We start from the raw sequence: 17952 nt of genomic DNA, 5'->3' as shown, positions 1-17952 counted from the left end.
TCCTCTTGTGATTTGTACTTTTAGGAGTTCAGTTTCAGAAAGTGCTATTTCCTGTGGGAGATTTATGTATTCTGGGATATAGAGGCATTCCCATGTGGATGATTTTGAGTAAGCTTTAATGGTGCCCTATGGATTTCACTGTCCTCAACCAGTATCGTATGTTATTTTTGGGCTGGGGATTCAGATACCATGAAGAGAATTCTAATTCAGAGCCCACACCTGCACATGTGATGGATGCTTAGGGTTCTAACTTCTCACAGGTGATTCTTCTGTCTGTGGGAAAATGATCAATTTCCTCGCTGTTTCTTGAATTACTCCAGTCTGCACTGCACAAAGGGTAGCCCATCATGGCTCTCAGCTCTGTGTAGATAGCTCATTTACCACTCAATACTGAGAAAGATATCCATCACAGATGATAGATCCTAAGGTCTCTTCTGGTTCTGATATCCGAAACTCACCCCATACCTCTGGTTTGGCATCTCATCTTTATTTTTGAGAACCTGGAGGTCTGAGTTACCAATTTATTATTAGGAATATTTTTTCATTACTTATAGTCAACATTCTGTGATAGAACAGAATGGGAGGAGTACTTTCCACATCAACTTTAGTCCTTTAAACTGACAGTAGGTCAGAATGAAATCTTTAAAAACATCGGAATTTAGCTAGTTCCTATTAATATTTCCCCTTTCATCTAAGTAAAATACAACCCAAACTTAGCCTGCCAAGGTCCCAGATATATTTAATAAACTAAAATGCCCTCTACAGCTCAGAAAAATCGCTTTCCATAGAAGATAATGGTGAGGGAAGGAGTCTGTACAAAACTGGGGGAAAGGAGGAAAGAGTTTGAGTTAGAGTACACAGTGAAGAACCCACTGAATCAAGGACGCAATAGTACCTGAGCTGTACCATCATAGGAAGCAGATATCAGCCTTCCGTCATGATGTGGGCTCCATGCCAGACTGGTAATCTTGGCTGTGTGCCCTGAGAGGGTCCGGTAGGGCTCTGTAATGGTCACTGGAGTTTCAGGATTGCTCTCTATAAGACAAGGGGATGATGTCATTTCTACCAGCAACAACAACAGAAAGACATAAAGAAGGGTATTAACATGGCAAGAGTCAAGATTTTGCCACGTGCTTGCTGTGTGATTTTCAATATTGTTTCTACGTGGGCAGTGTTGTTTAGTAGTTAAGTGTGTAGGCATATCCACAGTGCCTGGCACATGGGCTTACTGCAAGAAGTATTACTTATCATTCTTTCTTTCTAAAAGCCATCAAAATGAAAATAATACATTTTGGATGTGATACCAAGAACATATCATGTATATGGCACTCTAGCTAAAAATGTGTGACCTGAATCTAGTCATGAGAAAATAGGAGACCAAACTAAATTGAGGGGACATGTACAAAATAACAGGCTGGCATTCTTCAAAAAAATCAACATGAGGGACTTCCCTGGTGGTCCTGTGGTTAAGACTCCACACTTCCAATGCAGGGGGCATGGGTTCGATCCCTGGTTGGGGAACAAGGATCTCACAGGCCGCGTGGTGTGGCAAAAAAAAAAAAAGGCTGACAGACTGTTCTAGATATAAAGGACAATATTGGATCAATTGACAACACTAGAATAAGCATGGCAGATCAAACTATTGTATTAAATTAATTGAAATTTATAATGGAATTATGGTTATGTACGGGAATAGCCTTATTCTTACAAAATACACATATATTAAGGGATATGGGGCATGACACATGCAACACAAACAGTTTGGAAAAATACATACATACACACACACACACAGAACAAATCAAATATTACAAACAAAATATAAGTTGTTGAATCTGTGAAAGGGTATATGGGAGTCCTTTGTACTATTTTTGCAACTTTCCTCTAAGTCTCAATTATTTAAATATAAGAAGGTAAAAATAAAATGAAATGGATTCTGGCCATTTTTTTCCTTTTTCTATTATTCAGTAGATATGAAATAAAAAACAAACTAGGGTGACAGTATTACAGTAGAAAAAGATCTGCACTGCTCTTAAGTATTAACTTAATGCTCTTCAATAAGTGATGCTGAGAAAACTGGACAGCTACCTGTAAAAGAATGAAATTACAACATTTTCTCATACCGTATACAAAAATAAACTCAAAATGGATTAAAGACCTAAATGTAAGATCTGAAATCTTAGAACTCCTAGAAGAGAACTCTTCGACATAAATCATAGCAGTATTGTTTTTGGCTCAGTCTCCTAAGGCAAAAGGAACAAAAGCAAAAATAAACAAATGGAACCTAATTAAACTTAAAAGCTTTTGCACAGCAAAGGAAACCATGGACAAAACGAAAAGACAACCTACTGAATGGGAGAAAATATTTGCAAATGACTGATAAGGGATTATTTCCAAAATACCTAAACAGCTCATAGATCTCAGTGTCAAAAAAACAACCCAATTAAAAAATGGGCAGAACACCGGAATAGACATTTTTCCAAAGAAGATATGACCAATAGGCACATGAAAAGATGCTCAGCATCGCTAATCATCAGAGAAATGCAAATCAAAACCACAATCACATCATTTCAAACCTGTCAGAATGGCTATCATCAAAAAGAACACAAATAGGGACTTTCCTGGTGGCACAGTGGTTAAGAACCCGCCTGCCAATGCAGGGGACACGGGTTCGAGCCCTGGTCCGGGAAGATCCCACATGCCGCAGAGTGACTAAGGCCGTGTGCCACAACTACTGAGCCTGTGCTCTAGAGCCTGTGAGCCACAACTACTGAAGCACACGTGCCTAGAGCCCGTGCTCTGCAACAGAGAAGCCACTGCAATAAGAAGCCCATGCACTGCAATGAAGAGTAGCCCCTTCTTGCTGCAACTAGAGAAAGCCCGTGTGCAGCAATGAAGACCCAATGCAGCCAAAAAAAAAAAAAAAACACAAAACAAAACACAAACACAAATAACATGTTGGTGAGAATGTGGAGAAAACAGAACTCTGGTACATTATTATTATTTTTTCTCTCTCTCTCTTTTTTTTTCCTCTAGTACATTATTGGTGGGAATGTAACTGGTGCAGCCGCTATGGAAAACAGTATGGAGGTGCCTCAGAAAACTAAAAATAGAAGTACCATATGACCCAGCAATTCCACTCCTGGGCATATATCCAAAAAAAAAATGAAAACACTAATTCTAAAAGATACATGTACTCCAATGTTCATAGCAACATTATTTACAACTGCCAAAATATGGAAGCAACCTAAATGTCCATCAACAGATGAATGGATAAAGATGTGGTATATATGTACAATGGAATATTACTCAGTCATAAGGAAGAAGGAAGTTCTGCTGTTTGCAACAAAAGAGACCTAGAGGGTATTATGCTAAGTGACATAAGTCAGACTGAGAAAGACAAATACTGTATGTTTTCACTTATATATGGAATCTAAAAAATAAAATGAATAAATGTAACAAAACAGAAACAGACTCACAGATATAGAGAGCAAACTAGTGGTTATCAGTGGGGAGAGGGCAGAGGGGAGGGGCAAGATGGGAGTGTGGGATTAAGAGGTACAAAGCTGTATATAAAATAAATAAGCAATAAGGATATATTGTATAGCACAGGGAAAGATAGCCATTATTTTCTAATAACTTTATTATTTATTTATTATTATTATTTTTTTTTGCGCTACATGGGCCTCTCACTGCTGTGGCCTCTCCCGTTGCGGAGCACAGGCTCCGGACACGCAGGCTCAGCGGCCATGGCTCACGGGCCCAGCCACTCCGCGGCATGTGGGATCTTCCTGGACCGGGGCACGAACCTGCGTCCCCTGCATCGGCAGGCGGACTCTCAACCACTGTGCCACCAGGGAAGCCCATATAATAACTTTAAATGGATATAATCTATAAAAATACTGAATCGCTATGTTGTCTACCTGAAACTAATACGATATTGTAAATCAACAACTATACTTCAGTTTAAAAAAATTAAGTTTATGTCCTTTGCCAAAGTAGATATTTAATTTGGAATCAGAGGACTAGGATAAGCTTTCTAACATATCATGCTTATTAGTTACAAACTGTCTGCTATTTATTATTAGAAAAATCTATGTACACTATTAGTTTTCCTGTATTCCTTTTAACTTGAGAGAGTCACTGCTAGAATAAAAATTGTTTTGTTATTACAAATAAAGATTCTCAGGAAATCACTGGAAATTAGTTCTAGAGAAATTTAAAGTGTCAACTTGAAATTTTCACTATGGTTGACAGCACATACTCTCCAGCACTTTGGAAACAGATTAGGGTCACATTATAATTTCTTCATATTAGAAAAAAAAGTAATTACATCTCCTTTACATTAAAAGAACAGGCGCCTCTGACCACTTATTATGGTTCTTCTGGGTGCTGAAGAAATTCAGAGAAGTTTAAGATTCATTAAGGAATACATCATATGAAAAAGATCAACGTGCCAGGCAGGGACTAGTAGTTACTAGAACACATGCAGACTCTGCAATTAGACAATTTGGGTTTGAATCTAGGCTCTATCATATACTAGCTGTGGGACTTATGGAAGTGAGCTAACCTCTCTGAGCCTCAATTTAATCAGGAAAATGAAGATAACAAAACCTACCTCCCAGGACTGTGAGAATTAGATGCAGTCACACATGGAAACACTGAGGGAAGGGGATATAAACTGGCAAAATCTTTTTGGAGAGCGACAATTTCACACAAGATGAAAAGTCATATCCCTACCCCTGGCCTGGAATAACTATAGCAATAACTATACTTTAGAAAATCTGGAGAAAACATGCAGCAAACTAATAACACTGGTTTTTACTGAGGGATGGGATTAGGGAATTTTGTCATGTTTGAAACTTTTGTTGTATTTTAAATAAGGTGAATATTACTACTTTTGAAAGCAGAAAAATTATAAAAGTATTTAATACCGAAAAGAAAGGAAAAAGGCACAGAAATTGGAACAAGAAGTAGCGGAACACATATACCACCCCCAATATGGAAAGAAACCAAAGTTACCTATGACGGTCTGCAGGTTGTGCACATAAATGACTGCATTGTTGGACCCAGAGGCTATCAGATAGCTCAGCTCTGGCTGGCTGCCATACTCATGATGCCAGCTAATAGTATTCACAAGCTTGTGATGCTGCTGGATGGTGCAGATCAGTTTCAAGTTAGGAACCTTGAATATTTCTATTGATCTGGAATAAGAAACACACCAAGACAAGAAAGATGGATGCTCAAAATTACAGTCCAATGCAAACAGGTATCTCCCTCATCCCATCAGTCAAAGAAAGGTGAAATGGAATAGGATAACCCTATATAAACTGCAGAGGTTACTCTCTCACAAAGAACCAGACACAAAAAGTAGTTCTTTCAAACAGTTTTCACAAATCTCAACAATCTCTGGAAAGTTGTGTTTATCAGGCTTTTACAATAAATGGTGCAAGGAAGAAGCTAAAAGAAGAATTAATAAACAAATGGCTGAAATAGGACTATGTTACTATGATCAACATTGGAAAGGGGAAAAAAAAACCCCCAAAAAAACAAAAACAAAAAGAAAAAGATGTTGGAAAGGGCATGGTGAGGCCTAAAAAGCATTTCTGCCTAGGTTTACTATAGAAAAAATGAAGAGAGATTTAGGCAGTTTAATTCTGGAGATGAGGATTCTGTGAAGCACACAACAGCCAAAACACAGAGTAGGCAAACATTCTCTATGGGCTGAAAATATTTAACTTATTTTGCAGTTCTCAAAAATGCAGAGAGCTGAGTCATTTAAGGATATCAGGGATAAGTCATAATATCAAATACAACTAGGTTTTCCCAACTAACATTACAGATGGCATTAGCTTGTGATCAAATATATGCGCAATTACAAAGTTTTTTTTATAAAGAAACAAACACATACCCATCTTCATTGCCAAGAGCCATGATTTTGCCATCTGCTTTCCAGCTGATCTCTGTGTGTACAGGCAATTTGTACTAGAAAGCAAAACAAACCAATCTTGACTGAAAACATTGTTCTTCTTACAAATCAGTGATGACAGTGTGGGGAAAAAAAAGAAAATCCCTAGTTTAAAAATGTTCTAATTGTACAACAGCCATTCTTATAAATAACCTACATAATTCGCCAAAGAGGTACTAAGAGCAAGTATTTGAAATACGATTTCCTAAATGGGATAAAAAAGAGAGGCCAGTAAATACTACATGTCTGCAGTGTCTAACCTTGTGAAATGAACTTAATTAAAATGATTTTTATCCCACAATAAGACATGAAACATATCCATTGGCTGTGATAACATGGGGGTCGTCGCCTTTTTAATAGAAGTCATACACACTATGATTTTTTCTTCCTATCTCTTCTGTTTCTTTTCCAGAATCTTTTTTTTTCCTAACTTTTTTTTGGTGTTCCCCAAATCTGCCTGGGCCCTCTTCTTTTCTTACTTGTCTCTTTAGATCACCTCATACATACCTGCAGCTTCTTTAGCTACCATTCATGTGAAGAGACTCCAAATTTCTATTTCCAGCCCAAACTCCTTATATGAGCCTCTGATCCATACATTTAACTGTCACAAAACTAAAAATTTGTTAAGAATAGGAATGTTGTCTCTTTTATTCATTGTTGAATGTTAATGTTCAGATGACAGTTAAGACATGAAGGAATACAGTCAACAAAAATAATTCAATTTATGATTAAGTGTTATTTTTATGCTAGCCATACAAAATAATGAGCAACAGTAAAAAATGCTCGTTTGAAAGAGTAAGGAAATCTCAACATTTATGGTTTCATTTAAAAAGACAGTTCTGGCATACAGATACACTGATAGGATGGTAAAGAAAATGTGGCTAAATGTGGAAATCTCAGTCAAGGATATAAGGAAATTATTTGTATTATTTTTGCAACTTTTGTATAAATCTGTAATTATTTCACTAAAAAAATTAAAAACAAAATGACAATTCTGTCTTGAGCAGAATACCTTATATCTGCACTTGAATACCATATTAAAAAATTATTTTTACGAACACCTCACTCTGGAGAAAGTGGCTGGCGTGAAAAGGCTGCTTTATATTCAAGATCGGAAAGTTTATAATAAATCACCATTGCAATTGAAAGAAGCTTGAAATCTGCCTGAGCATAACGGATACCTCTTATAATGGCATTTATCATGCAAGATGAGAAGCCAAGAAGATGGAGAGATCATGAGAAGACTTTAGACCACAAGAACTCACTTTGATTGAATTGGTGTCCCTGATGAGTTTGTTGATGTCAAAGGCCTCTCCACTAAGCTTCCAGGGGTTGTGTTGTAAGACAATCCCTTCCCCTCCACAGCTGTATAAAGTGAGGGAAGGTCTGTCCCCTTCTCCTCCTATATGAGATAAGGAAAGAAAGCGTATCCGTTTTGTACTTCACCAGCTTAACTATTTGTTGCTATAGTATGACCGTATCGTACTATGAGATGTTTTAAAAGAATTACATTAATTTATTGGAATAAAGTCACTGTTCTTTGCATCTGAACACAGTTGTTGGGGGCAGAAATAAAAGGTATACTAATTCTACATTAATATTTATAATACAACATATTTGCTTTAAACATTCTTCTGCCACTCAAAATAGTAGGGGTGCCAAAGCTGGGATCAGAAAACATGCTTTCAAAGTTTTGGGGAATTTACCTTCTCTTACCGACAAGTACTCTTTGGGCATTTAAATATATGGAGCTGCAGGACTTGCTATGACTAAATGTAAGAAGCTGTACTCAAAGCAATGATTTCTTTGGTGTTACAGCAATCATCCTGTTGATTTTTAAGAAGCAAACAGTGGTTCTGGTGGGTTTCTGTAAGGGCAAGTTTTATTTTCACCATTGCTAGAACTGTGCTTGGCACAAATCAAGGATCAACATTTGTTGAATGAATGAATGAATGAACTACCACTGCAATGCTGCTTGAGTTCTGATGATTTACACTGTAAACGTTTACATTATTATGGAAATTTACAGATGTTCCATTATATATGGTGAAGAAAAGATTACCAAAGACTTTTGCTGAACACATTCATTTTTAAAATTCTGCAAGACCTACCACTGTAGGCATACGGAAGAGAAATATAAGGCTGAGGGGTTAGAAAAGGAAAAGGGTCAGAATACATCAAAGGCAACAAGAGATCATTTGAGAAATTGTAAGTTTGCTTTAACTGTAGGTGAAAACAGATGATCATTAACATTATAATTCTTTTTTAAAATTTATTTTTAAAATAAATTGCTTATCTTTATTTATTTATTTTTTTGGCCACACTGCATGTCCTGTGGTATCTTAGTTCTCGGACCAGGGATTTAACATGGGCCCTTGGCAGTAAGAGCACTGAGTCCTAACCACTGGACTGCCAGGGAATTCCCAGCATTATCATTCTGATAAAATTAAAAGGTGATAGCAAATTTTAGTGAAAATCATTAGACTATGTATCAGGACCAAGCATGAGATAACTATATTCACAATGAAAAAATTCAGCTCAAAGAGATCAAATATGCTTTAGTTTGGAGTTTGGAGAGGCTTATTCTGGGTGAATGCTTTCTAATTTATCACCTGTTACAACTGCCCTCATGGACCCCTGGGGACATAGCAGCTTGCTTAAGTAACCACTGCATTAGAATATTTATGACTCTTTCCAGGTTGCACATCCCAGGATTAAGTTGAAAGAAAGAGAATACTCTCACGTTTGTTACAGAATGACTCACACTTACCGGGTGCCATGGAGGGTACTGGTGGCCCCCAGGCTAATGAGTATACAGTCTTCTTGTGATATGTGCTAGAAATCTGTGGAGGCCTGGGGGGAAGGGGGATTACAAACAGAAAGACTTAAAACAAAAAGATATAGTGGAAAACAGACCATCTTTTTCAAAAAGTTACCTGTTATATAAACTTAGTTGCTGATATTAAAGAAAAATAATTTAACAGTACCTTTCTCCAAATAACTGACTGTAAACAAGCAAACACTTAAATAATATACCATGTAATGATAGCTACTAACAAAATAATTAAGTCCCGAACATACTTCACCCAGTAAAAGAATGCTATTAACCTCCCCAACTGGCCAGCTTGGGATCATTCTCCCCATCTCTGTCAATACTCTAATATTACTGTAGTTATATACCAGTGTAAAGGCTATCACAATTAGAGAAAAACAAGACAAGACAGAAAATGCAAACTGTTAAGCCCAGAACTAAGGTTACTGCTAAGCATATATTATCACCATGCAGATGTATCCACCTTATATTCAAGTAAAAGACTGGAAGTCATTTTTGGCTTACCCTGTCATTAACATCACATTCTTTTTTTTTTTTTTTTTTGGTTGCGGTACGCAGGCCTCTCACTGTTGTGGCCTCTCCCGTTGTGGAGCACAGGCTCCGGACGCGCAGGCTCAGCGGCCACGGCTCACGGGCCTAGCCGCTCCGCGGCATGTGGGATCTTCCCGGACTGGGGCACGAACCCGTGTCCCCTGCATCGGCAGGTGGACTCCCAACCACTGCGCCACCAGGGAAGCCCTATTTTACAGTTTTTAAAGGTTACTTTCCATTTAATTATTACAAAATACTGGCGCTATTCACCATGTTGTACAGTACATCCTTGAGCCTCTCTTACACCCAATAGTTTGTACTTCCCACTCCCCCACCCCTATAGTCCACCCCACCCCAACCACTAGTTTGTTCTCCGTATCTGTGAGTCTGCTTCTTTTTTGTTATATTCACTAGTGTGTTGTATTTTTTAGATTCCACATGTAAGTGATGGCATACAGTATTTGTCTTCCTCTGTCTGACTTATTTCACTTCACATAATACCCTCCACATCCATCCAAGTTGCTTCAAATGGCAAAATTTCATTATTTTTTATGGCTGAGTAGTTATTCCAATGTGTGTGTGTGTGTGTGTGTGTGTGTGTATACACACAACTTTTTTGTCCTTTCATCTGTTGATAGACACTTAGGTTGCTTCCATATCTAGGCAGTTGTAAATAATGCTGCTATGAACACAGGGGTGCATGTATCTTTTCAAATTAGTGTTTTTGTTTTTTTTGGATATATACCCAGGAGTGGAATTGCTGGATCATATGGTAGTTCTTTTTGAGTTTTTGATTTTTTTTTTTTTTTTTTTAAAGAAACATTGCTCTTCAGGGTATTTTTGACGGTTGCTGTGGTGATTAATAATATGTGATGTGTCAGGACAGGGCAGTGCGGTTATTACCTTTAACATATACTGTATTCTTTGTATGATTTTAGAATTCCAGGATTCTAGAACCTATGACTGAACTAACTTAGCTGTTGACTTCTTTATTTCCATGTATCTGACACATTTATCATTATCACTCTAGACAATGAACCAATTTTTCTTTGGCTGAAAGAAGTAGAATAAGCATTTCTGGCTGAATACTAACAATGTATCTACAGCAACATCCTTCCTCCTACTACATACCTTTGCTGGTATCAGTTTAGATATTCAGCTTATAATAACCAAACGATAGTAATTTACCAGAATTAGTCAGCAGTTTTGTGATGACACAAACCTACTTAAATTGATATATAGTTTTGTTTTATTAAATACTTCTTTGAAATAGTGTAGCCTTTTTAAAAAACTAGATATGAAGAAAAATAGTTAATGCGTATTCAGTTATACGTAAGTACCTAAAAAACTGGCATATAAAAAGGCTAGCTGCACAGTATAATGAATGATTCTCACTTAGATGCAAATGATCTTTAGGCAAACTTTTCCTGTAAAGGGCCAGATAGTCAGTGCTTCCGGCTTTGCGAAACAGGCAATTTCTGTCACAACTCGTTTATTCTGCTGTGGTAGCATGAAAGCAGCCTCAGACAAGAGGTAAAAAAGATGAGTGTGGGGCTTCCCAGGTGGTATAGTGGTTAAGAATCCTCCTGCCAAGGCAGGGGACAGGGGTTCGAGCCCTGGTCCAGGAAGATCCCACATGCCGCGGAGCAACTAAGCCCGTGCGCCACAACTACTGAGCCTGCACTCTAGAGCCCGCGAGCCACAACTACTGAGTCCGTGTGCCACAACGACTGAAGCCTGCGTGCCTAGAGCTCGTGCTCCGCAACAAGAGAAGCCACCACAATGAGAAGCCCGCGCACCGCAATGAAGAGTAGCCCCCACTCGCTGCAACTAGAGAAAGCCCATGAGCAGCAACAAAGACCCAACGCGGCCAAAAAAAAAAAAGAGTGTGGCTGGGCTCTAATAAAACTTTACTTATGGACAGAGAAATCTGAATCTTATTTACTTTTCATACATTGTGAAATATTCTTTTGATTCTTTTTCATTTATTTCAAAAGATAAAACTATTCTTAACTCATGGGCCATAATTCTCTAATCCCTGGCCTAGAACAGTGCTGTCCAATAAAGTAGCCCTTAGCCAAATATGGCCCTTGAGCACTGCAAGTGTGGCTCATGCAACTAAGAACTCAATTTCTAATTTTATTTATTTTTAATTACTTTAACTATAAATAGTCACACATGGCCAGTGGCTACCAAACTGAACAGTGCAGGTCTGGAATCTAATCAAGCATCTAGAATAGCTGTGCCCAGTAGATTTATACTGTGAGCCACATCTGCAACTCAAAGCTTTCTAGTAGCCAAGTTAACAGAAGTAAAAGAAACAAGTGAAACTCAATTTTAAGAATGTATTTTATTTAGCTCAGTATATAAAAAGTATTATCTTTTAAAATATAAGAAAATAAATAATTACTGAGGCATTTTACATTCTTTTCTGGGGACTAAGCCTTAGAAATCTCGAGTATGTTTTACACTCAGCACATCTCAGTAGCCACCTGTGACTAAAGACTACTGTAATGGGCAGTGCAGCTCTAGACAGTTTATAGGAAATACAGGGAATACAAGGAATATAAGAAATACAGGGAATAGTGAAATGAGTTACAAGTCACCACGAAGAATTAACAAGTCCAAAATGCAGAATATGCTACAAAATAACTTATCTGGAATCTTCAAATTGAAAAGGCAATGTTATGGAAAGAAGTGGGGGATTATTCTAGAATAAGAGACTAAAGAGACATAACAAAATACAATGTGTGATCCCTGATTGAAAAAAGTTTGAAGAAAAAACCACTCGGGAAAACGTTTTTGGCTCAAATGAGGAAATTTGTATATGCACTGGATATTAGCTCATATTATGGATATTGTTAATTTTTGTTAAGTGTAGACAAATAAAGCAAGTGTGGCAAAATGTTAACAACTGGTAAATCAAGATGGAAGGTACAGAGATGTTCTTTGTTCTCGGCTTTTAACATTCTTCGATGTCTGAAAACTTTTGTAAAAAAAATGTTGAGGGAAAACAAAAGCAAATGGTTTATTTTAGTGGTTCCCACAGGTCAGATGGGCTGAACCACCATCACCTGAAAAAATTTTTTTAAATAAAATTCTGAGTTCTAAGCTTAAACTCAGAGTCAGAATCTTAAAGATGCTTCCCAGGCCTATTATGATATACATCCAGGTTTATGAACTCAAAATTAACTCACTGACAATTTGGTCAATGGGCTAAATAGGAATCATCTATTTCTTACTTGTTGGAGTAGGTGTCATACAATCCCACTTTTCCATCATCAGTTCCAAAAGCTAAGCAGCCTTCCTTGGTTGGGTGCCAGCAGAGCTACAAAAAAATGAGGAAAGGGGCAGTGTTAAGGGAATCCTTAGGTTATACTTCAGGTGTTCAGTTGGAAAACTTTCTTGTTCTTTCTGTCTTCTAATTTTAAAAGTAACAAATTCTCATTATTTAAAAGAGAAACAAAGAAATATTAAAAACAAAGTCACCTGTAATCTCACCATCCAAACACCCCATTGCCAATTCTATATCTTTCTAGACATTTTTTGTGGTTGAACTTCATATATAATTGAAAAAACAAAAATAGGTTCAAACATTTAAATGATGTGCATGATACATTGTTGAGTGGGGAATAAAAGATTCCAGAACAATTCAGAAAATATGATTCTATTCATCATTAACAAAGCTTGGAAAGATACATCACAAACTGTCAACAGTGGTTCTCTGGATGATGGAAGTGGGAGAATGGAGTCAACGGTGGGGTAGGAAACATTTTTTGCTTCCTACACTTCTGTACTGTGGTTTTCGTTTTGAACCACAAACCTTTATTGCTTTTAGATTAAATAGCTACAACAAAGATATCACTTAGAAGAAAAACAAAAAAATTATTCATATTGTTTTGTAATCTGCATTCCATGTTTTGTAATTCGCATTTTTCATGAATCATTAACATTTTCCCACATTAAAGAAAGATCTACATTATCACTTTTAATAGTTTAATACTATTCCCCATGTGGTTATAATTTAATGTATCTCCTATGAATACACATCCAGGTTATTTCTAATTTCTTACTATTAGAAAACACTGTGACTTGAACAAAACCTTAATTTTACAAACAAAGCCAAATTTCTGAATTCGGAGGTATGTAATGGGTTTGGTCAGAGAGAGTCCTTCTGCTGTTCCACTTTCAAATTGCATCGAAAATACCCTTGAAGAAGTCTGAATTCCCAATAGAGTTCATTTATATGAATAGATATTCTCTAAAAGAGAATTAGTTATTTGAAAAAAGTTCATGGCAAGCTCAAAGAAAGCTTCCTTACCGCTGTAACCTTGGACTTGACACCCTGCCAAAAAATTTTCACATCATAGTTGTTCTTTATGGAGAATGTATTCCATATACGGATCATGCCATCACCAGCGCCTATCGCCAAACAGCCTGTGTCTACAGGAGAGAAAGCCAGACTGTAGGCAAACCCACCAAGGGAAGGCAGGGTCCAGCAGCACTCCAGGGTGGCCATGTCCCAACATTTTACCTGAAAAGATGAAGGGTTAGGGTCTTTATAAAGAAGGTCAGAGAAACAGGGAAAACAATCAACACTTCAAATAGGATGGGCTCAGAATACATCAGGATAAGGTAACTTAACTATTCCAGTAGGAATGAGAAAAACTCAGTTATAAATTGTAGAGCTCAGAGGGATCTTAGAATACATTTATTCCCTAAGATGCCAAGTGAATTGAGAGCACAATAAACTAGAACCCAGGCTTCCTATTTCCCAGAGTTCAGTGGCCTTTCCACTCTACTGTATCACTGTATTACAGCATTGGTAATTTTCTCATTTGGCAGACTCAAAAAAAAAAAAGATACAGGTGCCTCAGGACAGTGGAAGAATCAGAATCGTTATCTTCAAAAGCAAAATATTTTATCATAGCCAGTGGAAGAGGAGTGCTGAGTTTTTAATCGTCACTTGTTTAACAGTGACTTGGAAGAGAACGGTCTGTCAAACGAGCCTAGCTTATTGTAAAACAGAAAGGTGTCTCAAGTAAAGCCGATTGTCTCTTACAGAGACTGTGCCAAGAGGAGATGGCTCTGCTACCTGAACGATAGACGAGGGTATCTGAAAGCTAAGGCTTGATGATCTCGCATAGCCTTCCATGGACACATCTACTCTTCCTTGTTGTACCTGCTTTAACAAAAAGGCATCTTGGTCGTTTCTCAGCTTTCCCCTACTTTTCTGCTGCTAATGTATTTAATGCCAATCAGTAACAGTAACTCTGAAATTGGAACGCGGGGGCAAGGTGAGGTGTGAGAGATAATGTACGGTTTGAAAAAGCCCTCTAATCCCATGCAAGTCCTCAATCACTGCTGTACAGTGCTGAATGCAAAATAAGCTGTTCTTACATCTCTGTCCATTGATGTGGAAAGCAGCAGCTGTTTGTCATCTTCAGTTTGTAGAGGACATAAATTAAACACAATTCTTGAATGATTCTGCCCTTCTGATGAAGCACTAAAGAGGGTATATTTCCGTCTCCAAGACTGAGTGAGATCCCATAGTAGCAGTTCGCCTCTGTGAAGGAAAAACAAGTATTAGTTCTCTTTCATGAGCAATCTGAAAACAAGTGATTTTGGGCCAGAGAGTGTGGGCCCTCAGCTGCAAAATAATTTCTGTTCATTGTTCCTTTAAGGAGATAAAAATTACATATTCTGAAATAGGCACAAAATAATCTCTGGAAAAACACACACAAAAACAAAAAAAAAGTCACTGCCTATGGGGAGGGGAACCAAGTAGTGAAGACAGAGGTGGAGAGGGAGCTTTGGAGTTCCCTGGTGGTTTAGTCATTAGGACTTGGTGCTTTCACTGCGGCGGCCCAGGTTCAGTCCCTGGTTGGGAAACTGAGATCCCACAAGCTGTGTGGTGTGGCCGAAATACTAAAAAAAAAAAGGGAACTTTACTATATCCTTTCATTCTTTTTGAATCATACAGTTGTACTGGACTACCTTTTGAACAGATTTTCCTAAAAGCTTTAATTATAAAATGCCACCATAATTTGCAGAGCCACAAAGGCTTTAAGACATAGTATGTCTTTTTTGGAGCAGTGGGGATAGTTGGGATGTGACTAACACTTTGGGGTATTTCTATATGCTTTGCCTGTATTACCTCGTTTAAAAGCAGGGAACTTGTCTGTTAAATTCACTTATCATCTCAAGCAACGAGAAGCTGGTGCTCAATAAATTTTGCTTAATGAATGGCCATAATCATCCTAAGAGAGAGGAAACACTTATATCCTCCCCTTTTTTCATGTGAAGTCACTGAAGCTCAGAAAAGTGAAGGGTCTTGCTTATGAACAGCTGGTAAGTAACAGATTGATTCTGAAATTCAGTTCTGCCTGACTTCAGAGTCCACACTTAACCACCAGGCCGTACTTATTTGATCTTTTCACAACTCTTATTAGACAGCACAGGTATTAGTTCCATGATTTTTCCATTACAAATGGCCCATTATAATATAAACCTTAGTCACTGCTTTCTCCATCTTCTGTGTCTAGAAAGAAAGGCCTAGGAATTCCTGAGGCTAGAGAAGAGAACAAAATATGTCAGAGAGCATGACCAAAAAGACTTACCCAAAACAGCTGGATACCAGCTGTGTTGGCTGACCCTTGGGCCAATGGAGTGTCAACCAAAGGCGCTCTTTAACAGTTGGGTCTATACCCCCTCCTCTTCTCTTCAGAAAGGGCAATTTCAAAGTCGTCACCACTGCAGATTAAGAGAAGGTCCATGGACAGTCAAGACAATGAAAGTACATGCATGAAGCCACCAGCAGTTCACAACACAGTTCATGTTTAAAAGTTTGTTAGTTTGGTTGCTTAGAATTCAGACCTCATTTTCTCATGGAAATTTACGCATATAGTGGTTAATACTAGTCTAGCACATTTTGGTCAAACAAGCTCTTACAGGCTGTCTCGGCAACTTAAACATTAAGAATATGGTGTGGGGCTTCCCTGGTGGCGCAGTGGTTGAGAGTTCGCCTGCCAATGCAGGGGACGCGGGTTCGTGCCCCTGTCCGGGAAGATCCCACATGCCGCGTAGCGGCTGGGCCCGTGAGCCATGGCCGCTAAGCCTGCGCATCCGGAGCCTGTGCTCCGCAACGGGAGAGGCCACAACAGTGAGAGGCCCGCGTACCGCCAAAAAAAAAAAAAAAAAAGAATATGGTGTATCTGGGAAAATGAGGTTCCAACTGGGATTGAGAACCCAGGTGGTACACAACCCAAGATTCTTCAAAGTTGGAAGGAGAGTAGGATTCCATCTTCTGGCTGGCAAGAAATCCAACAACGGGGACAAATTTGGCAGTTGCAGTGGTAAGTTCTCCACTCCTGACATGCTACCGACCAGATGTTCTTAGTCCCTACTGTGCGTGAGAACTACCACTGGTGCTTCTAAAAATACATACGCCAGGGCTCTACCCCTAGAGATTCTGATTCAGCAGATTCGAGGTGGGGTGTAGGCACCTCCAGCTGATTCTGCTGCATGACCAGAATTGAATACCATTGTACTAGACATCTGTAAGTTCAGAGATTACCCTTTTGGAGGGATTCCTAGCCCGATGTTGTCCCCAGTAGGGAGTATCAGCCAAAGTGTGTCCAAGAGCAGTCCACAAACCTTAAAAAATTCTGCTTTCCAAAATTATACTACTAGGTACCACTGACTGAACCCTAACTATGTGCCAAGCACTGTGCTACTTGCTTTACGTGTACTAATGCATTTGCACAAAGATGAAAAAACTTCCATGGTTTTACATAAATTGGAGAAAGAAGACTGCTGTAAAGAGAAAAGGTAGATTTTTACTGTAAAGGTAGAATTCAGTCTGCCTGGAGTTCCTCTCAATCTATTCAATATAAACTTAAGGTAAAAGTTCTGTTCGAAGAGAAGCTTGGGAAAGCTGTATGACTGAGGGTCTCTGTAATTTGGGTAAAGTGAGCTTTTACATTTAAACAGGTACTTCTATATTAGGTATTCATTATTAATTCTGCATTTGTGCATTAAAAGCTCTAGCTCTAGAGATCTTTTCCATTCTTCTGATCCAGGCCTTGCCAAATTCAGATATTCCCATTCTCATAATAAACATCTTGCCCTCCAGGCCAGACAGTGACCTTTCTGTGAATGCAATAGAAAACCTCATTGCCAACACCAAAGCCAGATGTTCAGAGTGCAGAGAGCTCTAGCCCAGGCTAAAACTTTCTGGATAGAAAAGTAAAGAACTGCTTTCTGACAGATGACACACACTGAGGATAACAAGAAATAATAAGCTTCTACTTCTACTGGATTGATAATAGGTTATATCACAAAGGAAATGTTAAATGTCAGTCTTACCTCGGCCTCTAGAGCAGCTCCAGATACGAATGGTCTGATCTTTGCTTCCAGTGGCTAAGTAGCAGCCTTTTTTTACTGGAGTTTGTGCTATAACTTTCCCATTGGGGATTTCAAGTTCTTCTAGGGTAGAGATGGTAATTTTGTTTTTAATTTGCATTAAACATGCACTTATCAAAGAAAAATTAGTTTGCAAGGGTTCCTGAAACTTAGTTACTGTTTTCATAGATTTGATCTGTAAAATCTAGTTTTAAAC

General features: G+C 38.3%; 1 protein-coding gene across 5 annotated transcripts in view; it reads right to left on the bottom strand.

Moving 5' to 3' along the window:
- Positions 1-17952, bottom strand: part of GEMIN5 (gem nuclear organelle associated protein 5) — a 42941-nt gene that overhangs the window by 18873 nt on the left and 6116 nt on the right. For 3 of the 5 annotated variants that reach the window (XM_024760107.1, XM_024760108.1, XM_024760110.1), the window contains exons 5-14: positions 17700-17819; positions 15953-16085; positions 14733-14898; positions 13654-13866; positions 12575-12660; positions 8739-8821; positions 7234-7370; positions 5912-5985; positions 5023-5204; positions 896-1035 (exon numbers count right to left, since the gene is read on the bottom strand). In XM_024760107.1, the coding sequence (XP_024615875.1) occupies positions 896-1035; positions 5023-5204; positions 5912-5985; positions 7234-7370; positions 8739-8821; positions 12575-12660; positions 13654-13866; positions 14733-14898; positions 15953-16085; positions 17700-17819 (1334 nt within the window). The remainder of the gene's footprint in view (positions 1-895; positions 1036-5022; positions 5205-5911; positions 5986-7233; positions 7371-8738; positions 8822-12574; positions 12661-13653; positions 13867-14732; positions 14899-15952; positions 16086-17699; positions 17820-17952) is intronic. The other 2 variants (XM_024760109.1, XM_024760111.1) reach the window with 1 other exon arrangement.

This window comes from Neophocaena asiaeorientalis, unplaced genomic scaffold (genome assembly GCF_003031525.2).
Source record: "Neophocaena asiaeorientalis asiaeorientalis breed wild unplaced genomic scaffold, Neophocaena_asiaeorientalis_V1.1 scaffold336, whole genome shotgun sequence".
Classification (NCBI taxonomy): Eukaryota; Metazoa; Chordata; class Mammalia; order Artiodactyla; family Phocoenidae; genus Neophocaena; species Neophocaena asiaeorientalis.
Note: the sequence above shows the minus strand (reverse complement) of the source record. Positions and strands in the feature narration are given on the sequence as shown.